This window comes from Dermacentor andersoni, chromosome 6 (assembly GCF_023375885.2).
Source record: "Dermacentor andersoni chromosome 6, qqDerAnde1_hic_scaffold, whole genome shotgun sequence".
Classification (NCBI taxonomy): Eukaryota; Metazoa; Arthropoda; class Arachnida; order Ixodida; family Ixodidae; genus Dermacentor; species Dermacentor andersoni.
Window position 1 is genome coordinate 160254973 of NC_092819.1, and position 18533 is coordinate 160273505.

At 45.5% G+C, this 18533-nt stretch overlaps 1 protein-coding gene across 1 annotated transcript in view; it reads left to right on the forward strand.

The window, feature by feature from the left end:
* The window catches only part of LOC126523735 (RNA transcription, translation and transport factor protein-like), a 62984-nt gene extending 44849 nt beyond the window's left edge, over window positions 1-18135 (forward strand). The window contains exons 5-7 of the mRNA XM_072289015.1: window positions 614-685; window positions 7190-7238; window positions 17891-18135. Of these exons, the coding sequence (XP_072145116.1) occupies window positions 614-685; window positions 7190-7238; window positions 17891-18045 (276 nt within the window). The 3' untranslated portion in view covers window positions 18046-18135. The remainder of the gene's footprint in view (window positions 1-613; window positions 686-7189; window positions 7239-17890) is intronic.
* The last annotated feature ends 398 nt before the right edge of the window (window positions 18136-18533 follow it).

Consider the following 18533-nt stretch of genomic DNA (forward strand, 5'->3'; position numbering starts at 1 on the left):
AGAATACGGACGATCGTTGGTGTCGGCATCTCCACATCAGTGGACATCATCGGCATAGCTGCCGCAGGCCTTGCAACCTCTGGTTGGTGCACGCTGGTGATGTGTCGCTGTTATTCTAGTATCGGCAGTCGGCCGAAATCTCCGCGCGTCGGGACACGTCAGCCTGTTCGTGACCGACGCTTTTGATGCACCCGAGCTCATAAATTGGTGCAGAGAAATCACCTGTGCCAGGAAGACATACTGAGCTCCGATGGGTGGATCCAACCGATGGGCAGCCTAGAGGACCGTGGCACAGCCCTGGAGTCTCTGCTGGCTTTTGTTACGGCATTTGTGGGCTCCACTTCTCACACAGCACCTTCGAGTGCTTACACATGTTCTCCGCTTTCCCATTTTTTGTATTAGGCTGAGCAGCCATTCCATCATATAAAACATTTATTCAGTGTTTAAGTTTCATACTAAAACTTAAGGCACATTTCATCATAGTAAATTTTTCCAGAAAGAAATGTGTGTCAGAATAGAGCTAATGCTGCAGTATTTCAGGGCTGTGTTCTACTGATGTTCTTCTACAAAGTTTTTCCGCTGACGCCTTGCTGCACTTCGTTCTCTTGTGCAGGGCGTTTGTGCATTGATCCAGGAGCGGCTCTCTGCTACCAGCCAGGAGGCGATGAAGCAGCGCAGTTCGCAGGTGAGACAGACAGACATCTCGTCATTTTTTTTATTCTTAATTTTCGGGGTGTGCAAATGCTCCAATGTTTGATTTCACGAATCAAATATCTAATACAGTCTACGCTCGTTACAACGAATCCAGGTACAACGGACTTTCAGATATAACGGACCATATTTCAGTCTTAGTTTGGCCTACCTATTTTATTAATACAGCGAAGTTTGCTATTAAAAGGTTGCGCTACAACATACTATTGGCTACAGCGGGTGAAATTAGCGACATTTTTTTTTCAAAATCGGGCATACAAAACATACTTTTGCCTTGTTGACCCGAGCTGACTACTGCCTACTGCCTTGCATGAGTCAGCTGACGATCACGGCTCAATATCACGCATACGAGGGAGGAAGGCAGGGTGAAAGGCGCCGTCTTCTTTTGTATGCGAGGCATGGAGAAGATGAGAGAGAGGGTGGTTCTATTCCAGTGTCTTCTGCATACGGTGTAGCCGCCGTATCTTGAAAGCAATCTGCAGTGTGGACCAAGTACGTATAAGTCCCCTGAATAAAACCAAAAGTAGCAACATACTTTTATCTTTCTGCCGCCGCTACTGCGAGGAGCATGCAAGGAGGCAGGAGAGAAGGTTTGCGTCTAAGAATTGGTTGAGCGCCGTTACATGGTATTTTTCACCCTTTTTTTCTCTCTTTTTTTCTTCTTTCCTGCATCTCGGCACATGCGCCGCCATGACAGTTGGCCGTCAAGTTTCCGCATTGAGGCATTCGCAAAGGATTTCGCATGTTTTAGCTAAGTTTCATGGCTAACTACGTCATTGCAGAACTCGTTCTTTTTTTTATGTTAGAGATTGATTTTAAGAGTACTGGAGGTGCAAACATGTACGAACAGAACTGTTCTTTTTTCTTTTTTTGACGGATTACGGAACTCAAGCATGCGTAAGCTTATTAACGGGTGCTATTCTCGGTACTCGTTCAGATTTGTTTTCCTGATCGCACTATCGCCAACAGGTGTATGAAGCTAGGGAGCGCGTAGGCTGTGTTCTGTCATATATTCTGCTAGAAACATAACACGCATTATTGTTGAGGTGCTGAGAGTGCGTAGCTTTGTAAGTCGATGCTTTTGTTAGGCGGTGCAAATATATTTTCCGAGGACATGTTGTTCATTACCAAGTGTAAAGGATTTTGACTATTTTGAGTAGGTTTTCTCCCTTTCGCCGTCTTGGCAGACTAAATTAGTGCACGAGTTTGTTGGCTCATATTGACTTGGAACTGCGCAAATGAAAGGGGGAAAGTGCTCATTGACGGAAACTATTTCTATGTGCAACTTTCGTCCTTGCATACGCTTTGTTCACAAATGAAGTACATGATACACTGTGATGTTTGCACTTGAGAGCCAACGGCACCAGTTTGTCATAAAAGCGTTGGACCAGTTTCACTGCATAAAGAGATGCCAGTGCCATGCTGAAATGACGAGAATAGCAGAGATGTTCCGCATTGGTCGCGCAAGTAATGCCAGCGTCATGCCTACATGACGCTGGCATTATTCAGGCAAAGATGTCGCGCACCTTGCTTTCCGTCATCATGGTACTACGATGATTAAAATTATGAAGTTGCACAAGCTCGGCACATGGCAGTTGATTAGATATGCGCAAGTATACACCTATGTGCTTCAAGCAGCGTAAATACACCCGAGTTGTTGAATTAGCAGCTGTCTAGTGCTGCACACATGCAAATGCATCGCCGTTCGCGTGTACCGGCGAAACGTTGACTTCATCGCAGCCCTTTCATGCCAGGCAGGTGTCGTTAGAAAGCCAAATAACGAAACTGGTCAATGCAGTAGGAATAACTCGCGAAGTGGCTTGATCTGTGCAAGCCGCGACAGTGTTTTTGCCTCCAGGTACACTAGTCGTGGACGACCTAACACTTAGATAAAGCTGCGTCAGGTACATGATCATCGTGTACATCACGTATACATTATTGGCGAGACAAATAGCTCGATTTTTGTGCTAGAACTTTACACTAAAAGGAATTTGTCCACGAAGCTAGCCTGAAAAGGCTTCTAACTGGACTTCTAACTGGCAGGCAGCCAACCCAAAGCGGCAAAACGAGCGCACGGTTACGGTGCCGAAAAAGCAGAAAAATCATCTGCTTTTGCCAGTTTCTTAGCATTCCCGTATTGCTCCGTGCACAGCATACAATAAACAAGCATTAAATACAATAAAAATCCATGCGCAAACACCCAACAACAATTTTTAATGTCTCACCTCGTGTAACTCTATGGATGGCTTTGGAGCGAACGACCACACTGCGAGGGCGAGCAATGAGAGAAAGAGTGAGCAGCGAGGAGGCCAGGCGAGGTGGAATGTCGCTACCTTTAGTCTCATTCAGGGGGCTTAAGTGTGCGCACACGTGGGCACTGCATCTTGGAAGTGATCTGCGATGTGGACAAAGTGCGCCCAGTGCCGGTAGCTTCGTATGCATTGTGCTTTTGAAACGTTGAAACGAGAGACAGCACGGAAGTCAATTCTCCCAGTGCTGCTGCCACGCTTGTCTTGCTTAATTTGCTATCATAATGTATGCTTCAGCTTTCAGGCAAAACTGCGACTTTTATTGTTGTTTTTTACTTTGAACATTTGTCAATCACTCTTTGCAATGGAGTTGTTATACATCGCAACGAAAGTTTCGGAAGTGAGGCATTTTGGATATTACGGACTTCGAATAAAACATGTTTTTGTCGGATTATCAGGTCCTGTTGTAATGAGAGTCGACGGTATTTGATGTTTTGAATATCGGTGGCTTCGGTGAATGACCTGGCCGTGGTCGGTGCCTTGAAGCATGCAGCGTTACAACGGCATGCAGTCGGCACAAGGTTGACTATACCGATCGAAGCGATTAATGTGATGCGGACACATGGAACAACAACAGCAGCGCTTATGGAAGGCATGAAAGCATGTGTGAAGATCGATCTGCTTAGCCACTGCAATGCATGCTCATCGCATTGAATACGCGAGTTTAATGTTCACGCATGCAGATTCGTGCAGTTCGGAGCTTTCTACCCACATGCGAACTACAGACCAACTTAGCATGCTTGTTCGCGGTAGTTGCCAGCTGGTCGACCGTAGACCCGCACGCTTCAATAGCCGTCAAGCTGACCCATACCCACGATTTCATGACCGGTCGCTGATGAGCCATTCAGAGGAGCATATTAGCGACAAGCTTTCCGCAACGATTTGCAGCCCATTATCACATTGACCGGCGGTGAATTTTCGTCATGGTCACACCTCTGGCCATTGTCTAGCCCATTAAGACTAATCGAAGATTCATCGTCAGGTGTCGGCGACTAAAGTTACGGTTACCAAATCAACGCAGATCTATTTATATGCCAGTCACACAACCCTCGGCAAGCCTACAAACCACCCCGCCAACAAAAGCGAGTGCACGGGATGATCGTTGCATGTTCACGGCCGCCACCTTTGCAAAGTACCGTACGACGGCTCCTTGTTCCGAACGCCATTCGTAGGCGCACAATGGTCACTTTTCGTAGCCCCAAGGAAGACCTGTCACAAGAATAGCTTTGGATTTACATGTACATGGCAGGCTCGAAAATATGTGACAGTGCTCTGGTCACTGGCTGCAGATGCATTTAAACAGACCTTAAATGGATGCGGACGAAAAAAAGGGGGAGGGACGTTGCCGTGGGTCTCCCCATTTGAGAACTCTACCGACCGCAGTCAATGCGTACGGTGGCAATGACCGCACAGACTGCTGCCGCGTGACGTGATGCGCATTACCCACTTTTGTCTGTTGCGCAGATTGGCATTTTAACAAGCTGACATTAACCCACAGAAAGCTTCTGCCATAAATATGGAAAAGCCCTCCGCTTTCTAAACAGCAGTAGAAGATTGCCATTACGCACAGTACGGCCCACTATTAAACTAAAAGCCACACTGGTATTTGGGACAACTTCGCTATTCCTTCAGCCTCAGAGGAAAAAAATGCACTTAGTTCAGTTTGACAGATATTCCATCTCTGAAAAATATTTTCAGACCTTCGTATACGAAATAAGTAGTTATCGGTGCTGGCATACTAATTTGATATTTCCTTTATTCATAGTAGAGTGTGCTATGAAATTCGATTCATAGGTGAGCTCAATTACTGATACCTAGCAAGATTTTTGTTAAGTGATTAGCCTCCTGATCATGTGCTAGCATTGCTTTTTGCATTAAGTTTGGAAGCATAAATGTTTGTGTTAAATTTTCCGATACATGTTCAATATTCTGCATTTTCTTTCTTGATTTGATTCGATATTCCATTTGAAATCTACTACTTTTCGGTATTTGCACACCCATACTTAATTTGCTCAGGGGTGGGGATCACACAGGTAGGTTATGGAATCAGAGCAGGAAATGAGTGTTGGTTATCTTAGCGAGAAAGTCGCTAAGCTTGGTATTAGGTCAAGCGCATGCATTATAGATAATGAATTGAACGTCTGTATATTAACATGCATTTGAAATTACGATGTGTGGAAACGATGGGATGTTTGTAGCGCTTGGGAAACGGGGTAGTTAGGTGGTGATTAGATGCTGTCTTATGAAATGAGAAGAACACCACTACCTTTTTGCATCTATCTGAGGCAGCTGGGAAGGGTGCTCCAATGTGAAATGTCAGTTGAAAACCATGCTACATTTTAACACGAGTGTTGAGGGTCCCGTGTAGCTGAATATCCAGTGTCGGTGTCATGGGCAGCGTTGGCGCCCTGTGAGTGAAAATTGCCATATGTATTTAGATATATATGTATATGCCGCACCTTGCTGTATGACGTGCGGTATATGCAGGTTATATTGCAACATCATTCTATCACTAAAGTTGCCGATACCTTGTCTTACATTCTTGACAAAGTTATCCTCGGAATATTGAGAATGACAGCCCGCAAACAAATGTCACGAAACAAAACACCGACAGCGCATGCCTTCTATGTGAAATATTCTCGGACTGAAATATTAAAGGTGCGAAACAGTAACAGAGGCCTGAAAATGATGTAAGTTTTAGTGCATCTGTGCCTATCTCTGGGATCTGCCCACGCAAGAGGCCACGTTTCTACCAGAAAACTCGCCTTTGTGCATAGCGTTTGCCACAATCATTTTTCGGTGAACATTTCGGTTACGTAAGCTGCAGCTGCTGGGGAGCGTAAGAAGCGGTGGGGGGTCTTTGAATGCTATCGCGTTCCGCTCTTAATGGCGAAGCTTAAGTGGCGTCCAAATTTTTTCCTTCTGGACACGCAGTGCTTTTTCTGGCATGTGCTGGAATTTGCAGACTTTTGTCTGTATCTTTCACGCTCTCTGTCTTATATAATGGATGGTTACCTTGAAAAGTTCTGCGAGAATGTTTTGTGGGGGAGTGCCAGTAGAAAAGTGGTTGACTCAGGATGGTTCAGGGTGCACAGATCATATAATTCCTTGTGTGCTCACTTGATCAGCATGTACAATTAAACCTCGATATAGCAAAATTCTTGATAACAAGGTATTCAGCCTTTTGTAGCGTCTTGTCCGTGGAAGATCATTTATATAGTACTTTAGTATAACAAAGTGTGTTTATACACAATTTCAATATAATGAATTTTCACTGCTGCCGCAAAGAAATACCGAGGCAATAAATAGAAACCTCCGTGGACGCAGATGTTCAAGTGGTTGAATTACGTGCGGCTGCTTGTGAACGCAACTCTCAAATCGTGCACCGCGCGATCGAGAGCAACCGCTGAAGCAGAGTAGCATTATGTTTCGTGTGAAGTCCAAGTGTGACAAGATCCTATCACACTATGCGTGCCGTGTGCTTTGGATGAGAATGAAAACGTGTTGAGGATGAGCCAAGGAGAACGATGGCTCAATGAGTGCAGTCTTCTTGCACAACAAGGGGGCAACAAGGTGCGAGGGTTGGTGTGCATCTCCTTCTTTGGTGTGGCAGTGCACGGATGTCATAGCGGCTGAGCACCTGCATACCCCGTTTTGGATATGCGTGTTCGAAGAGTGTGCACCTTGCGCACTGTCTTCCCACGTGTTTGGTGCTGGGGGTTGCGTGATCTCGAGTTTTAGGGACGCAGTGAAGCGAGAGGCAGACAAAGCATTCACTCCCCGCCGCTGGTGCTTTACAGGGTAGCGTCGTCCGACTGTGGACGACACTATTAGCCGCAGGGTCGGGGAGGACGCGGAAGCACAGCTGGCTTCACTTCGTACCGCCGATATGAACGGATCGTCGACACGGGTCACACCGTATCTGTCGTTTCCGGCTTTCAAGTTCAACAAAATTAATTTTTTTCTTATTTGAATTTGCTCCTTCCCTATTGCCCGATAATATGGAAAATATTGTGGCACGTTCCTTGTAAGAAAAATTCGTTGAGGACTGTACTCGTATAAATAAATCTCATTTCATTATAGTGAAATTTTAATATAATGAAGCAAATTGCTGATTTTACTGACTTCGTGATCTCAAGGTTCAACTGTACCTTTATCGTTGTTTACAGGGCAAGCCTTATCCATTGAAAGAGAGCAGCCTAGGCTTCGACACTGGAGGTGAGTACACACTTGTCAGCGTTCGTTTATTTTTTTTTTTAATAAGACTGCCCTGTCTTGTATGCAAAGCCATAAGGTCATTAAATTCAGATTCCATAGGGCCATAATAAAAAAAAATCTGAATCTTCTAACTGGACAGAGAAAACAGTAAAGAAATGTCTTCTGCGTCCATATTTTTGTTTGATTATTATGTCTGCAAATCTCACATGGAATTATATGATTAAACAAAATCAGCATGAAAGGCACAATTTTTGGCAACTTATGCAAAGTGTAATACCATGAAACAGTGTGCACACATATTCGCATACCCTTTACGAATAGCATTTGCTCTCTCGCAAATATCCTCTCCTGCAGTGGGGCAGTAGCAGAGCCCTCTGAACTTCATCTGCATCAACATGATTTTTACAAAAACGAGTGCATCTCCTTACTTTTGGTGTCAGTGTGTTGGCTAGCAAAGCATGCATTGGCGTGTAGGCAAAGAGTTTGACACGCAGGCGGCAAAAATTGATGCACATTTGATTCAATTTGAGAACAGTTTTTCAATAACTCACATCTCACAGGCTGCATGCTAGAATAAGGTAATTCTATTCCATAGCTGTTCCTTTTTGTTAGAGGTCTTCATATATAATTGAAGATTTGAAGTCGGATATCGTATATCAAAAAATTTTTCACAAAATTTAATGCTTCAAAAAAATTTTGGCCGAGAGATGCAGCACATGTTTGGAAGCCTCGTGACATTGCATAACAAGAATCTTCTAGCAGGCTATCAGTGACATAGCTATTTGCACAGCCAGGGCTGTTGCATTGGCAGCCAGACTCGGGCGCAACACTTAGGGGAACGCTGAGAAGGGATTTGATGTTTCCTTCTACACGTTGCCGAGGAGAGGTGTCTATAATCGCTAAATTTTTTTCTTGGCTACAAAGCAAAGACTACGGGGGCAGAGCTTCTTCACATGTATTCCTACAAAGAGTAGTCCGGGCAAGTTTGGCACCAGTTCCGGTTTTGCTTTTTCCAACCTTGCATTGCCTTTTTGCTTTAGGGAAGGCAGATAATTATCTTGGCATGAATTTTCAAAGCTAACCAATATTCACATACATTGCATATGTATTTAGCTCTGAAATTTTAAGGCAAGAGAACTTGTTCACCTCAAATAAGCAGAACATGTTCCATAAAGATTTTGCAGCAGTTGCTTGTGGCACAGCTTCATACTCTATTAAAGCAAACTTGTTAAGGGGAATTCAGTGGTATCTTGTGGGCATTGTGGTCGGTATCAGATGTGAGCCAGAGAACAGTGAACAATGCAGCCTGCGTTGGAGCTGCGAAGCGTCCTTATGACCACGACGTCAGTGAGAATGCGGAACTTGGACTGCCGAGTCTGCTCATTCACTGGCTTGTACACGACGATGGTTGTGATTTCCAGATGGGTTCGCCTTGTTTCCACATTGATGTTGCATAGACTTGTCTTGCACGCTCGACAGCTGTTTGTTGCTGAAGTTGGTTCTTTAGGCTTTCGCAGAATTGATTTGCCATGATGTGTCACCGTGTGCTTTGAATTTTGGTCAATTTGCCATCGCACGTGATCTCCTAGCTGCCTGGTTAGCTCAGATGGTAGAGTGATCACCCCGGAAAGACGTTGGTCCCGAGTTCGATCCCCGGACTAAGACATTTTTCTTAACTGCAAAGCTTCTGAGAAACTAGCAGGGGTTTCTTTTGTAGCGTTGTGGTTGATAGTCAAGTGGATGACAATTTTTCCTTTCGTTAAGCTTCCTCCACCTTGTGGGCTTCCGCAGAACTGATTTGCCCTACTTCAGCCAATATTTGCAAAATAGCATTAACCTGAATCGATTCTCACGCACGAAGACCAGATGACATTGCATCCAACACCCAATTGGCACCCTGCAAGCCCTGACAGTGCTCAAGCATTCGTGCCTAAAAAGCAACAGGGCTTTCTTTGGCAGGGAAGAATGGCTGTTTTCATCAGTAGGGTCGCTTAGACGGTCCAGTTTCAGTGTTAGTGCCAACCATCTGCTGAGCATCATTTTACTCATATTTCAAGCACTGCCATTGAGGCTCTGCTTTTTAGAACAGCAAAGTGAGTTCAAAGTTCACACTTGTGGGCAAGTGCCACTAAAGCTTTCCGTGTAAAAGCCTGCTCGGGACACTATCACCCTAGCCACACGGGCATGCTAACCACAGTCAAGACGCACCTCAGTTACCGGACTGAACTATGGTTATCAGTAACTATAGAGCAAAGTGTACTCGGCAAAGACACTAAATTTCACTAACTGACAAATGTATAACTATTGATGCTGTTTATCTGCTACAACTAAGATGGAAATAGTCTCATTTTGCTTCAGTTCTTTGATTGTACATGGTTAATAATACGAAGTAAAGCCAATCGAAATATATTCAAGCGTGCTTAAATTTATACTTTAACCCTTTCAGGGTCGATTTTTTTTGCCATATGCTTAGCCCAGGGTTGATTTCTTTTATTGCAGATTCCAATTCTTCTGAGGGACCTATTTGAAAAAAATTGAAAAGGGACCGTAAAGTTCGAAAAAAATATTTTGCATTGGTATATATGTACTCTTTATTCATGAATAACTACAATAAAACAAGGCAATAAACTTTTATGAATTAATATTTTGATGCATTCTTATAGTTCAAGTCTTAGAATATGCGCAGACGACAATATTTCGCAAGTCTCAAATGTTCCTGCTCTTACACTAATATTTACAACCATAGCGTAATCAAACTGCTTAGGTGAGCGTACCCAAGAGAACTATCTGGTTGTGTGCCCGTTAAAAAGGTAAAACGTGTGACAAACTTCTGCTAATCTTCATCTTATCACCAACCAGAGGCAATTAGATATCGCGAGTCTTCCCCCCCCCCCCCCCAGAATCAAGAAAGAAAAGAAAAGGAAACGCATGCATGGCGGAATCCACCCTATGCTCACTCATGTGAACACTAAACGAGCGAGAAACAGGTGGCTACCCTTTGAGCGATTAGTAACGAGATAGCCATCAGTTTTGCGAGCGTAAGAAGCCGAAACTGCCCATGGAACAAAACCCAAATCGCCGCCCGCTCGTGCACGCACCAATGCACGAGCGGTATTATATAAATGTGCCAGACCAAACTAGCTCTAAAACAAACCATGCAACGAAAACCGAGAGAGGGAGGTGCGAGAAAAAAATTCCCTGTATTCCTACAGAGTGGCAGCACATGCCAGGAAAGAAAAAAATTGGAAATTGGCACACCTTTTAAACGTAGTGACGGCACCGTAAATATACGGCATCAACCATTTTGGACTTTTTCGCGGCACCGTATATTTACGTCATTGACCCTGAAAGGGCTAGGGGCCCCCCTCCAGGTTTGTTCATTTAGAGCTGACAAACACAGTGCATACAGTGCGTGCTAACAATTGTGTCTGCTAAGTATGACAGTTAAACCTTGATATAACAAAGCCGGTAAAATCTGCACTTTGCTTCGCTATATCGAAATTTCGTTCTATTGAAATTCAACCATTTATGCAAATATACACAGTCGCTGATTGATATTTCTTACACGGAATGGGGTTGCACAATTTTCGGAATTATCAGGCAATCCAAGAGAGCAAATTTGAACGAGAAAACAATTCATTTTGATAAATTTAGGAGTCGGCGATTAATAGTACAGTGTCATGCCGCGTACGTCAAGGATATCTTTTCGGCGGTACGAATTAAGCGAAGCGAGGCATGCCTTCTTCGCATGCACTCCGCCCGCGCGGCTGATAGCATCGCTCGCACTGGGACAACGTTATCAAAAAAAGTGCTGGCAGTGAGCAGCGAATGCTATATCTGCCTCTCGCTCCAACGGGTCTCCGAAACTTGAGATTATGCAACATCCATTACTAAACATGTGGTAAGACAGTTTACATGGTGCCACGCTGTCTCTTTTGCACACGCGGCAGATAACCTCTAGAGCACGGTGCGTGGCTGTGTAAGCGCTCAACTGCTCTTGAGCCATGCGCAGCCTTGGCCGAGGCACGCCAACTCACGCCCCACTCTGACCCCTTGCGCACGCTTGATCGCAGTACCGCGAGCTCGCTCTCCTCCCCCGTTTTCTCTTTGCATGTGCGGAAAGGCGGCACTCGAGAAGTCGCCATACTTTTTGTCTCGCCCTTGCACACTTTCACTCGCACCTAAAGCATACAGTGCATGCGGCTCCACTTTGGCGGTCGCTCTTGTCGCGCGGTTTGAGAAGTGCGTTTGCAAACAGCCGCTTGTAATTAAATCATTTGATGATTTGCACCCATGGTAGTTTGCATTCATTGTCTCGGCATTCCTTTGTGGTGGCAGTGAAATTTCGTTAAAGTGAAATCGCATGCAAACAGACTTGATTATATTTTGGTTCTGAGTACGTGGTGCTCTATGGACGAGAGGCTTTGAAAAGTTAAAACCTTGGTTATATCGAGAATTTCATTCTATTGAAGTTCTGTATATTCATGTTTAACTGTAGATTGCTATGCGCCATGGAAAGAGCTGAAATTTCACACCAAACGCCGTTTGCCCCTGTTTGCACTACAGCAGGGGGGTTACAACCTTGAAAATACATCTTTATTCACACTGCACACTTCCTCACTCGTTAGTCGATTCGACTGAGCGATAGTTTTTACAAAAAAGAATTTGCGTACAGGTTCGTCCTGGCCTGGTATTCCCCAATTTTGTACTTGTGGTCAGTCCGTTCAGATATATAATTTGGCTGTTTTAAGTAACTTTCGCTATCAATTCCAGTTTTGTTATTAAATATTTGGTATAAAAGTTTTAACTGCAATTTTTTTTGGCGCGACGAAAGTGATTCCCAATTCAGCTCTTTTTTCAGTTCCTACCATACTTACCCAAGATGAACCTGGCTGCCATGTTCTGAATTTTTTCAGGTTTATTGATCAGACTTGTTTGAGAGGGGTCTCATAGTGTACAGGCATATTCGAAGATAGGTCTTATACATGTTAGGTACGCCGTGCTTCTCAGTTCTCAGGCAGCATTAGTTATATGTTTAATGTGTTGCTTAATTCAATGAATTAAAGTTTAAACATACAAACCAAATGTCTGCATGTTTTTGTTTTACTTCATACTGTAGCAAGAGGGATGCACTTCCGTTTGGTCTGCTTGTTTTCACGTTGCGCACGCAGAGAACGAAACTACAGTAATCCTTCGTTCTGACGAAGTGAACGAAACAGCAAAAAAAAAAATTTTATAAGCAGTAATTCGATATAAGCGACCACTCGAGAAAAGCTAAAAGCAGTTGAGCTTTAGCTGCACCATAACTGCAAGGAAGTCAAAATACAAAGTGTTCAGTGAAGCAAAACTTCACTGAACACCAAAGTGTTCAGTGAAGATGCAGAAAAGGTGCAGAAAAGGCATTGAGCTTTCGCTGTTTCAGTTCTCACCGGACGTGAGCAACCCCTGCTCTAATTTTACCTAGCATTGCACAAGGCCATGGTCGCCGCCCATGCATTCAACTTTATTTCGCAGCAGGCATAGGTCCTTCCACATCTGCACCATAGCTAGCACTTCACATGACTCTGCGTCTTCGTCAGGGTTACCAACCGTTTCAATTAGTATCTTCACATCCTTCGCTGGAGTGACCACAGGTGCAGCAGCGTCACCCAAAGCAAATGTTTCGAAGTCGCCTTCTACATCTTGGCCAGCAATTTTATGAACAGCCTCGTACAGATCGCTGCAAGTCCGGTCATCGTCAGGTTGGTCATCGTCAGGTTCACTGACGACAGCACAGGAAAAGCCGACATGGGCAAAGCAGTTGGTGACTTTTGAAGGTGAGAGTTCTTTCCATGAAAAGTTCAGCAAATGGATCGCACCAAGCAAATCAATGTTGTACCTCTTGCTGGCGTCATACGCTCTGAGCATGCGCTCCAAAAGAGCCTTGCGATACAGCTTCCGGGTGGTCTCAATGATGCCCTGATCCATCGGTTGCAATACCGCGGTTGTGTTTGCAGGCGAAAATTCCACAGCGATCACATTGAGGTTGTCGATCTTCCCGTGGCTCGGACCAATGTCAATTACGGAAGGCACTTGCCGATTCTTTGCCTTGAACCGTCTACCCAGAAGGCGCAAGTAGTCTTCAAAAAGTGCAGCAGTCGTGCATGCTCGCTTGTTACTTCTGTAGATCCTTTCCTTGGTAATAGTTGCATTTCGGAAGCACACCATGGCTCCTCCGCCTTCCCCAGTATCAACAAGGGAAGCTTGTCCTCGCCTGTTGCATATGCACCAAACAGCGCCGTGATGTGCTCCTTTCTCTGTTTTCCTCCAGGTGAGGTTCCGCCAGCGATAGTGAATGTGCGATTCGGTTGCATCTTGTAGAAAAAAGCAGCCTCGTCTAGGTTGCAGAAGTCTTTGTCTTAATACTTTTCGAGTAGAGCCTGGAGCCTATGTTGGCGCCATATGTCTACAGTGTCACGGTCCATGGCTGCGCTTTCGCCAACAATCGACTTCGAGGTCACGCCATGTCGTTTCTTAAACTACTCAAGCCAGCCATTGCTACACTTGAAATCTTTATGGTCCATTTGGAGGGCGAAAGCTTTGGCTTTTGAAGTAAGTGCAGGTCCATGTACGGGGTGATTTGCACCCCTGGTGTTCTTCAGCCACTCTAGAAGTGCACCTTCCACTTCGGGGTATTTTGAATTTCGATTCCTCTTCCTTTTCACTGAGAAGCTCTTTTCAAAGCCATCCCGCACAGCGTCCTTGTTTTTCAATACAGTTGATAAAGTAGGCGGAGGTATGCCGAATTACTTTGCCCAGTCCATTTTCTGCCGGCGGCCTTTTTCCACTTCTTTTATCAGCAGTACTTTTTGCTTCAAAGGCAGACTCTTTCGCCCGGAGACTGACAAAGCGATTTATCACTGTAGACCACGAAAGCACGCACAAGGCATGCCTAACGAAGCACTCGAAATAATACACAATCACATGGCCTGCAGCACGGATCCAAACGCACGCTCCATCAGCCCCAAAGTGACTGAATGTGGCGAGCGATGCAGAAGGCAGAAGCTTCAAAATGCCGTCAGGGCATCTTACTTTCCTCGTCAGTACGCGCTGGTGATGGCGACGGTTGCAACGGCGGGCTTGGCATCGGCTTCATGTGTAGTGGAAGAAAGGTGATCGGAGTTGTGGAAACCAAGAACCAGAAACTGCAGAATGGCACCTGTTGGTGGAAGATTGTGCTCGGGAGAGAAGGCCAGTGGAGGGCAGCTTTGAAGGAGCAGCGATGTTGAAACTGGCAGCGAGCAGGCGAGGAGTGAGGGGAGTGACTGGGGTCCAAACAGCTTGCAGACTTGAGGGTGAATACGGGGCGAAGGCAGTGGGCTGCATTTATAGGGGGGTTGCGGAGGTGACGGAAGATACACGAGAATATCGCGCTGGAAAGTGCCGTGCATGGCGTAACTCAAGTCTGAGGTTGTGTTTGTTGTGCTCAAAAAACGATAACCCATTCATTGTCGATACGCAACTTGATTATGAAAACTGAACAGTTTTGCAGTAGGGGCTTTGCGTGCTCACTGAGCAATTTTTTCCTGAGGTGTGCAGCCATGAAGTTTGCAAAATGAGAGTTTTTCAGCGCACCGCTCTCAATGACAGTGCACTAATTCTACGGTTCACTAGTGTTCAGCGTTCGCACACCGTGGCGTCCGTGCCATTGACAAATCTCTAAGAACAAAATTCAATGACCCTACCACGCATTCAGACCATTTGTCTAAAGTCGAATGGCTCGAATCGAGCATGATTGGCACAAGAAAATCACAGGGGAAACACCAGCTTGCATTGACCCGCCATGTTGATAGCCTGACTCGTCGCTGGTGACGCTCGGATGTTTCATGTTTTCGGCAAGTTATCAGTCGATTTGCTCTGTCAAAAGTGCAGTGAAGCTAGGGGTGGTGTTTTATTGCAATGCAGGCCGACTGGCGAGTGGCAAGCAAATTTCTAGACCAGCTTCCCCAAAGTCGTCTTCCCTATTTGTGAACGTAGCTCCTCACATTGAACATGGCATTTATAATTGGAGGTGCACTTCTTGTGTGCTTTTCAGCATGTTTCAGCGTCAGAAGTACTCTTTGGAGCAGTAAACATTGCTCATCAAGCGCACCCCATGGAATGCTACGGCACAAGTCTGCCCCCAGTCTTTTCGCCACTTTTCGGCATCCAAGAGATCGTGGTTTTCCGGCGTCACAAAGCGTCAGAAAAAAACTTTATTTTTGTGTGGACTCTATCCCGGGGAAACACAAGCAATGCAATTGCGATTACTGCGACTGCGATCCTGCAGTAAACTGCTGGGAGCACTCCGAACTCGCGTGGTACCCATTACTAGGCGGTCATTGGTCGTTGGTTTGGTACTTTTGTGGCCTGTTCTGTGCCTGCATGAGACTAATTCGTCGGCGATATTAATCTGACACTGCATGCACAAAAGGGTTGCCGCCACTCCGTGGCATCAATGCCTCTGCACACCACTTGGTTTTAAGTGGGTCAAGCTCTTTATGCGCTTCGAGTAATACGGCTTAAAATGCATGTGTTTGGGTTGGGACCAGAATAAATTTCGAACAAAGCAATATTTCAAGTAAAGCAATTTCGTGATGACAAGGGATTACGTGTCTGAGTGCTCGTGATTGTGGCACTGACTTATACAGCAAATCAGTTGTTCTCGAGAAAAATGTGCACAATAGTCCGCTGTGCAAAACAAGACAACCGAAACAGCTGGCGCGTGAGACCATCACCGGAAGTGCGCCACTCAGCAGAAATGAGAGAGAGAGAGAGAGAAACAATAAGAAGGCGGGGCTCGTTACGTATTCAGCGCACGATCCTCTGGCTCCGCTATGTGAGAATGCAGGGAAGGAATTTCGCTTGCGGAGGCTAGATGGGGCAATTGGAGAGAGCGTCTGTGTTGGCGGGGACGGTCGCCTCGCGAAATCATGGGTTGGCGGCACTTGAAATATTTCTGTCTGCTCTTAATGAACTAATTTGAAAAATTCTTGCAGTACAACACTCCTTAGAGGACACGTAACAACTTTCAGCGTATAGCCAAAATTTGCTTTGTGGCCTGGTGAGAGGACCTTTAAATTTAAATGTATTCAGCACTATTCAATTCAAGGATCAAATCTAGCAAAATGGAACAGGATTTATTGCTTGAAAGTTTCAAGTATTAGCGTACCCCTACATTTTTGTTCTCACTGGTTCTCTGGGAGACCATGTTGTTTATTTTCTTATCACAGTGCTTCAAGCGAGTGTTAACTTATTGTGACTGCTGGCATTGCTCAGGGTTGATTCTTCATCCGCACCACATGTTAGAGGTAATATTGGCTTTTCAGAATCAAAGAGCTAAGCATAGACTCCACAGAGGACAGTGTTGTAGTTCAAAAGTCCAAGTGGCAGGAGCGTGCCTCACCAGCAAACGTAGGCGAAGCAGGAGTAGGCACTGAGAATGTGTCTGTGAATAAACAAGCAATGTCTATTGCACCCTGTAAAGAGGTCACAACTCACAATTGAGAACAAAGTTCTAGTTAGTAAATGAGGGAAATTGCACTAGACACAAATATATGACACATGTTGAAGGCCACGCTAGCATAATGAATATATAAAAGAATACGTACAATAGCAAAAGAACTTGAAGGGGCCCTGAAGAACATTCTTTGAAGCCTCAAAAGCGTGTTCAAGGGAGTGTGGTACATTACAGGAATACATTACTGCAATAATTTTTCTAGAAGACTTCGAAGGCATAGATACTTCGAGCACGGTATTTAACTTTACCATTCGCCCTCAATGTCCCATGTTCATAAAGGGAGTGGAGGAGCGCCGGTGGCGATAAGCCGTCATGACAAGAAGGCTCGTCAAGGTGCCCGCAGTATTTACGCTATGCAGCAGCCATGCTCAACTGTAAGCACACGCCATGGTTGGAGCGCATGCTCCAGCCAGACGGCGCCACGTGGTGCGAACTGGCTTTCTTCAGCACAGGTAGCAGGTAAATCCAGATTGTGCACTGTGGAGCACTCAGTACGGAGCAAGTCTAGCCAGAAGCAGCCGGGAGTAAGCTTGCACTGGTACGTGTCGTTTGTAGATGCTAACCGCCATACGTTGCACAGCAGGCGTAGCGTATTTATTTTCTGGTCTTAAGTTCCGTGTAGTTCGAGGCTAGTTGGGTGTTCCAGACTGATAGACATTAGCGAGGCCCGACAGCTACAACTTAGTCAGTTTCATTCCTACACAGGCAGGGGCAGAGAAGCGTGAGCCGACTATCGTCTGCTCGTGCTTCTAGACTGATTTCAGCTATTGGCTAATGGCAGCCGTGAATGGGAATCTGCTATGGGACGAAATATGGCAGCCACCGAAAATGAGGAGAGGGCTTCTGTTAGAAAAGAGAGCGCTCGAGGAAAAGATGACTTCACACTGCTTTTGTGAGCCCCCACACCCACCGTGCGCAAGTGCAAACTTTGGTCGAGATGTTCGCAGCAGCGTATGCTACCCGCGAAATCTTTTTTTTCACTGAGCTCAAGCGGTAGTTCAGGGCTCCTGTAAGCTGCAATGGAAATGAAGAGAAATTAAACGGTATCAGCCAATCGGTGGCAACTTTTGCGATACCTGGGAAGTTCTGGCTGACCGGACTGATTATCCTGCAGACCCTGTGCTGAACCAAGCGGCCAAGGTGCTGCGGCTGCTCTATGCACAGGACCTGCGTGACCTGCAGACTCGCATAAACGAAGCCATCGTGGCCGTGCAGGCCATCACGGCAAACCCAAAGACCGACACCCAGCTGGGAAAAGTGGGCCGCTAGACGCATCCACCACCACCGCCATACTGCAGTGCCTGCTCTCTCTCTCCAATGTACACATCTGTGTGTGTGTGTGCATGTGTACGAACTGTCCGCTGGTCCTGTTCAGTGTTGTGCATAAAGCTGCCTAGCAGATACACTTTTTGAGTTTGTTGTCTTTTACAACACAGCTGTTAATTAAGTGGAGCTTCACAGCCATTCTTATGACGTCATGGCTGACGTCCGGCGATATGCTGTCAGCCAGCAATGCAACCTGCATCAGAGTCCTGAATTCTTGCTTCGAAAGAGGGCTGATGTAATTGTCCTGTATCCTGGCTGGTGCTTCTGTAAGTATCAATTATTATACCTAGTGTACCTTACCGACAACAATGCCTGTGCAGCGTTTTTTCATCCAGTAATCCATAATTTTTGCTGCTCACATCACATTTTGCCACCTCTACATCGGAGTTCAGCTAGTAGTTTGTACAGCTTCAGTGGTAAAAACTGATGCG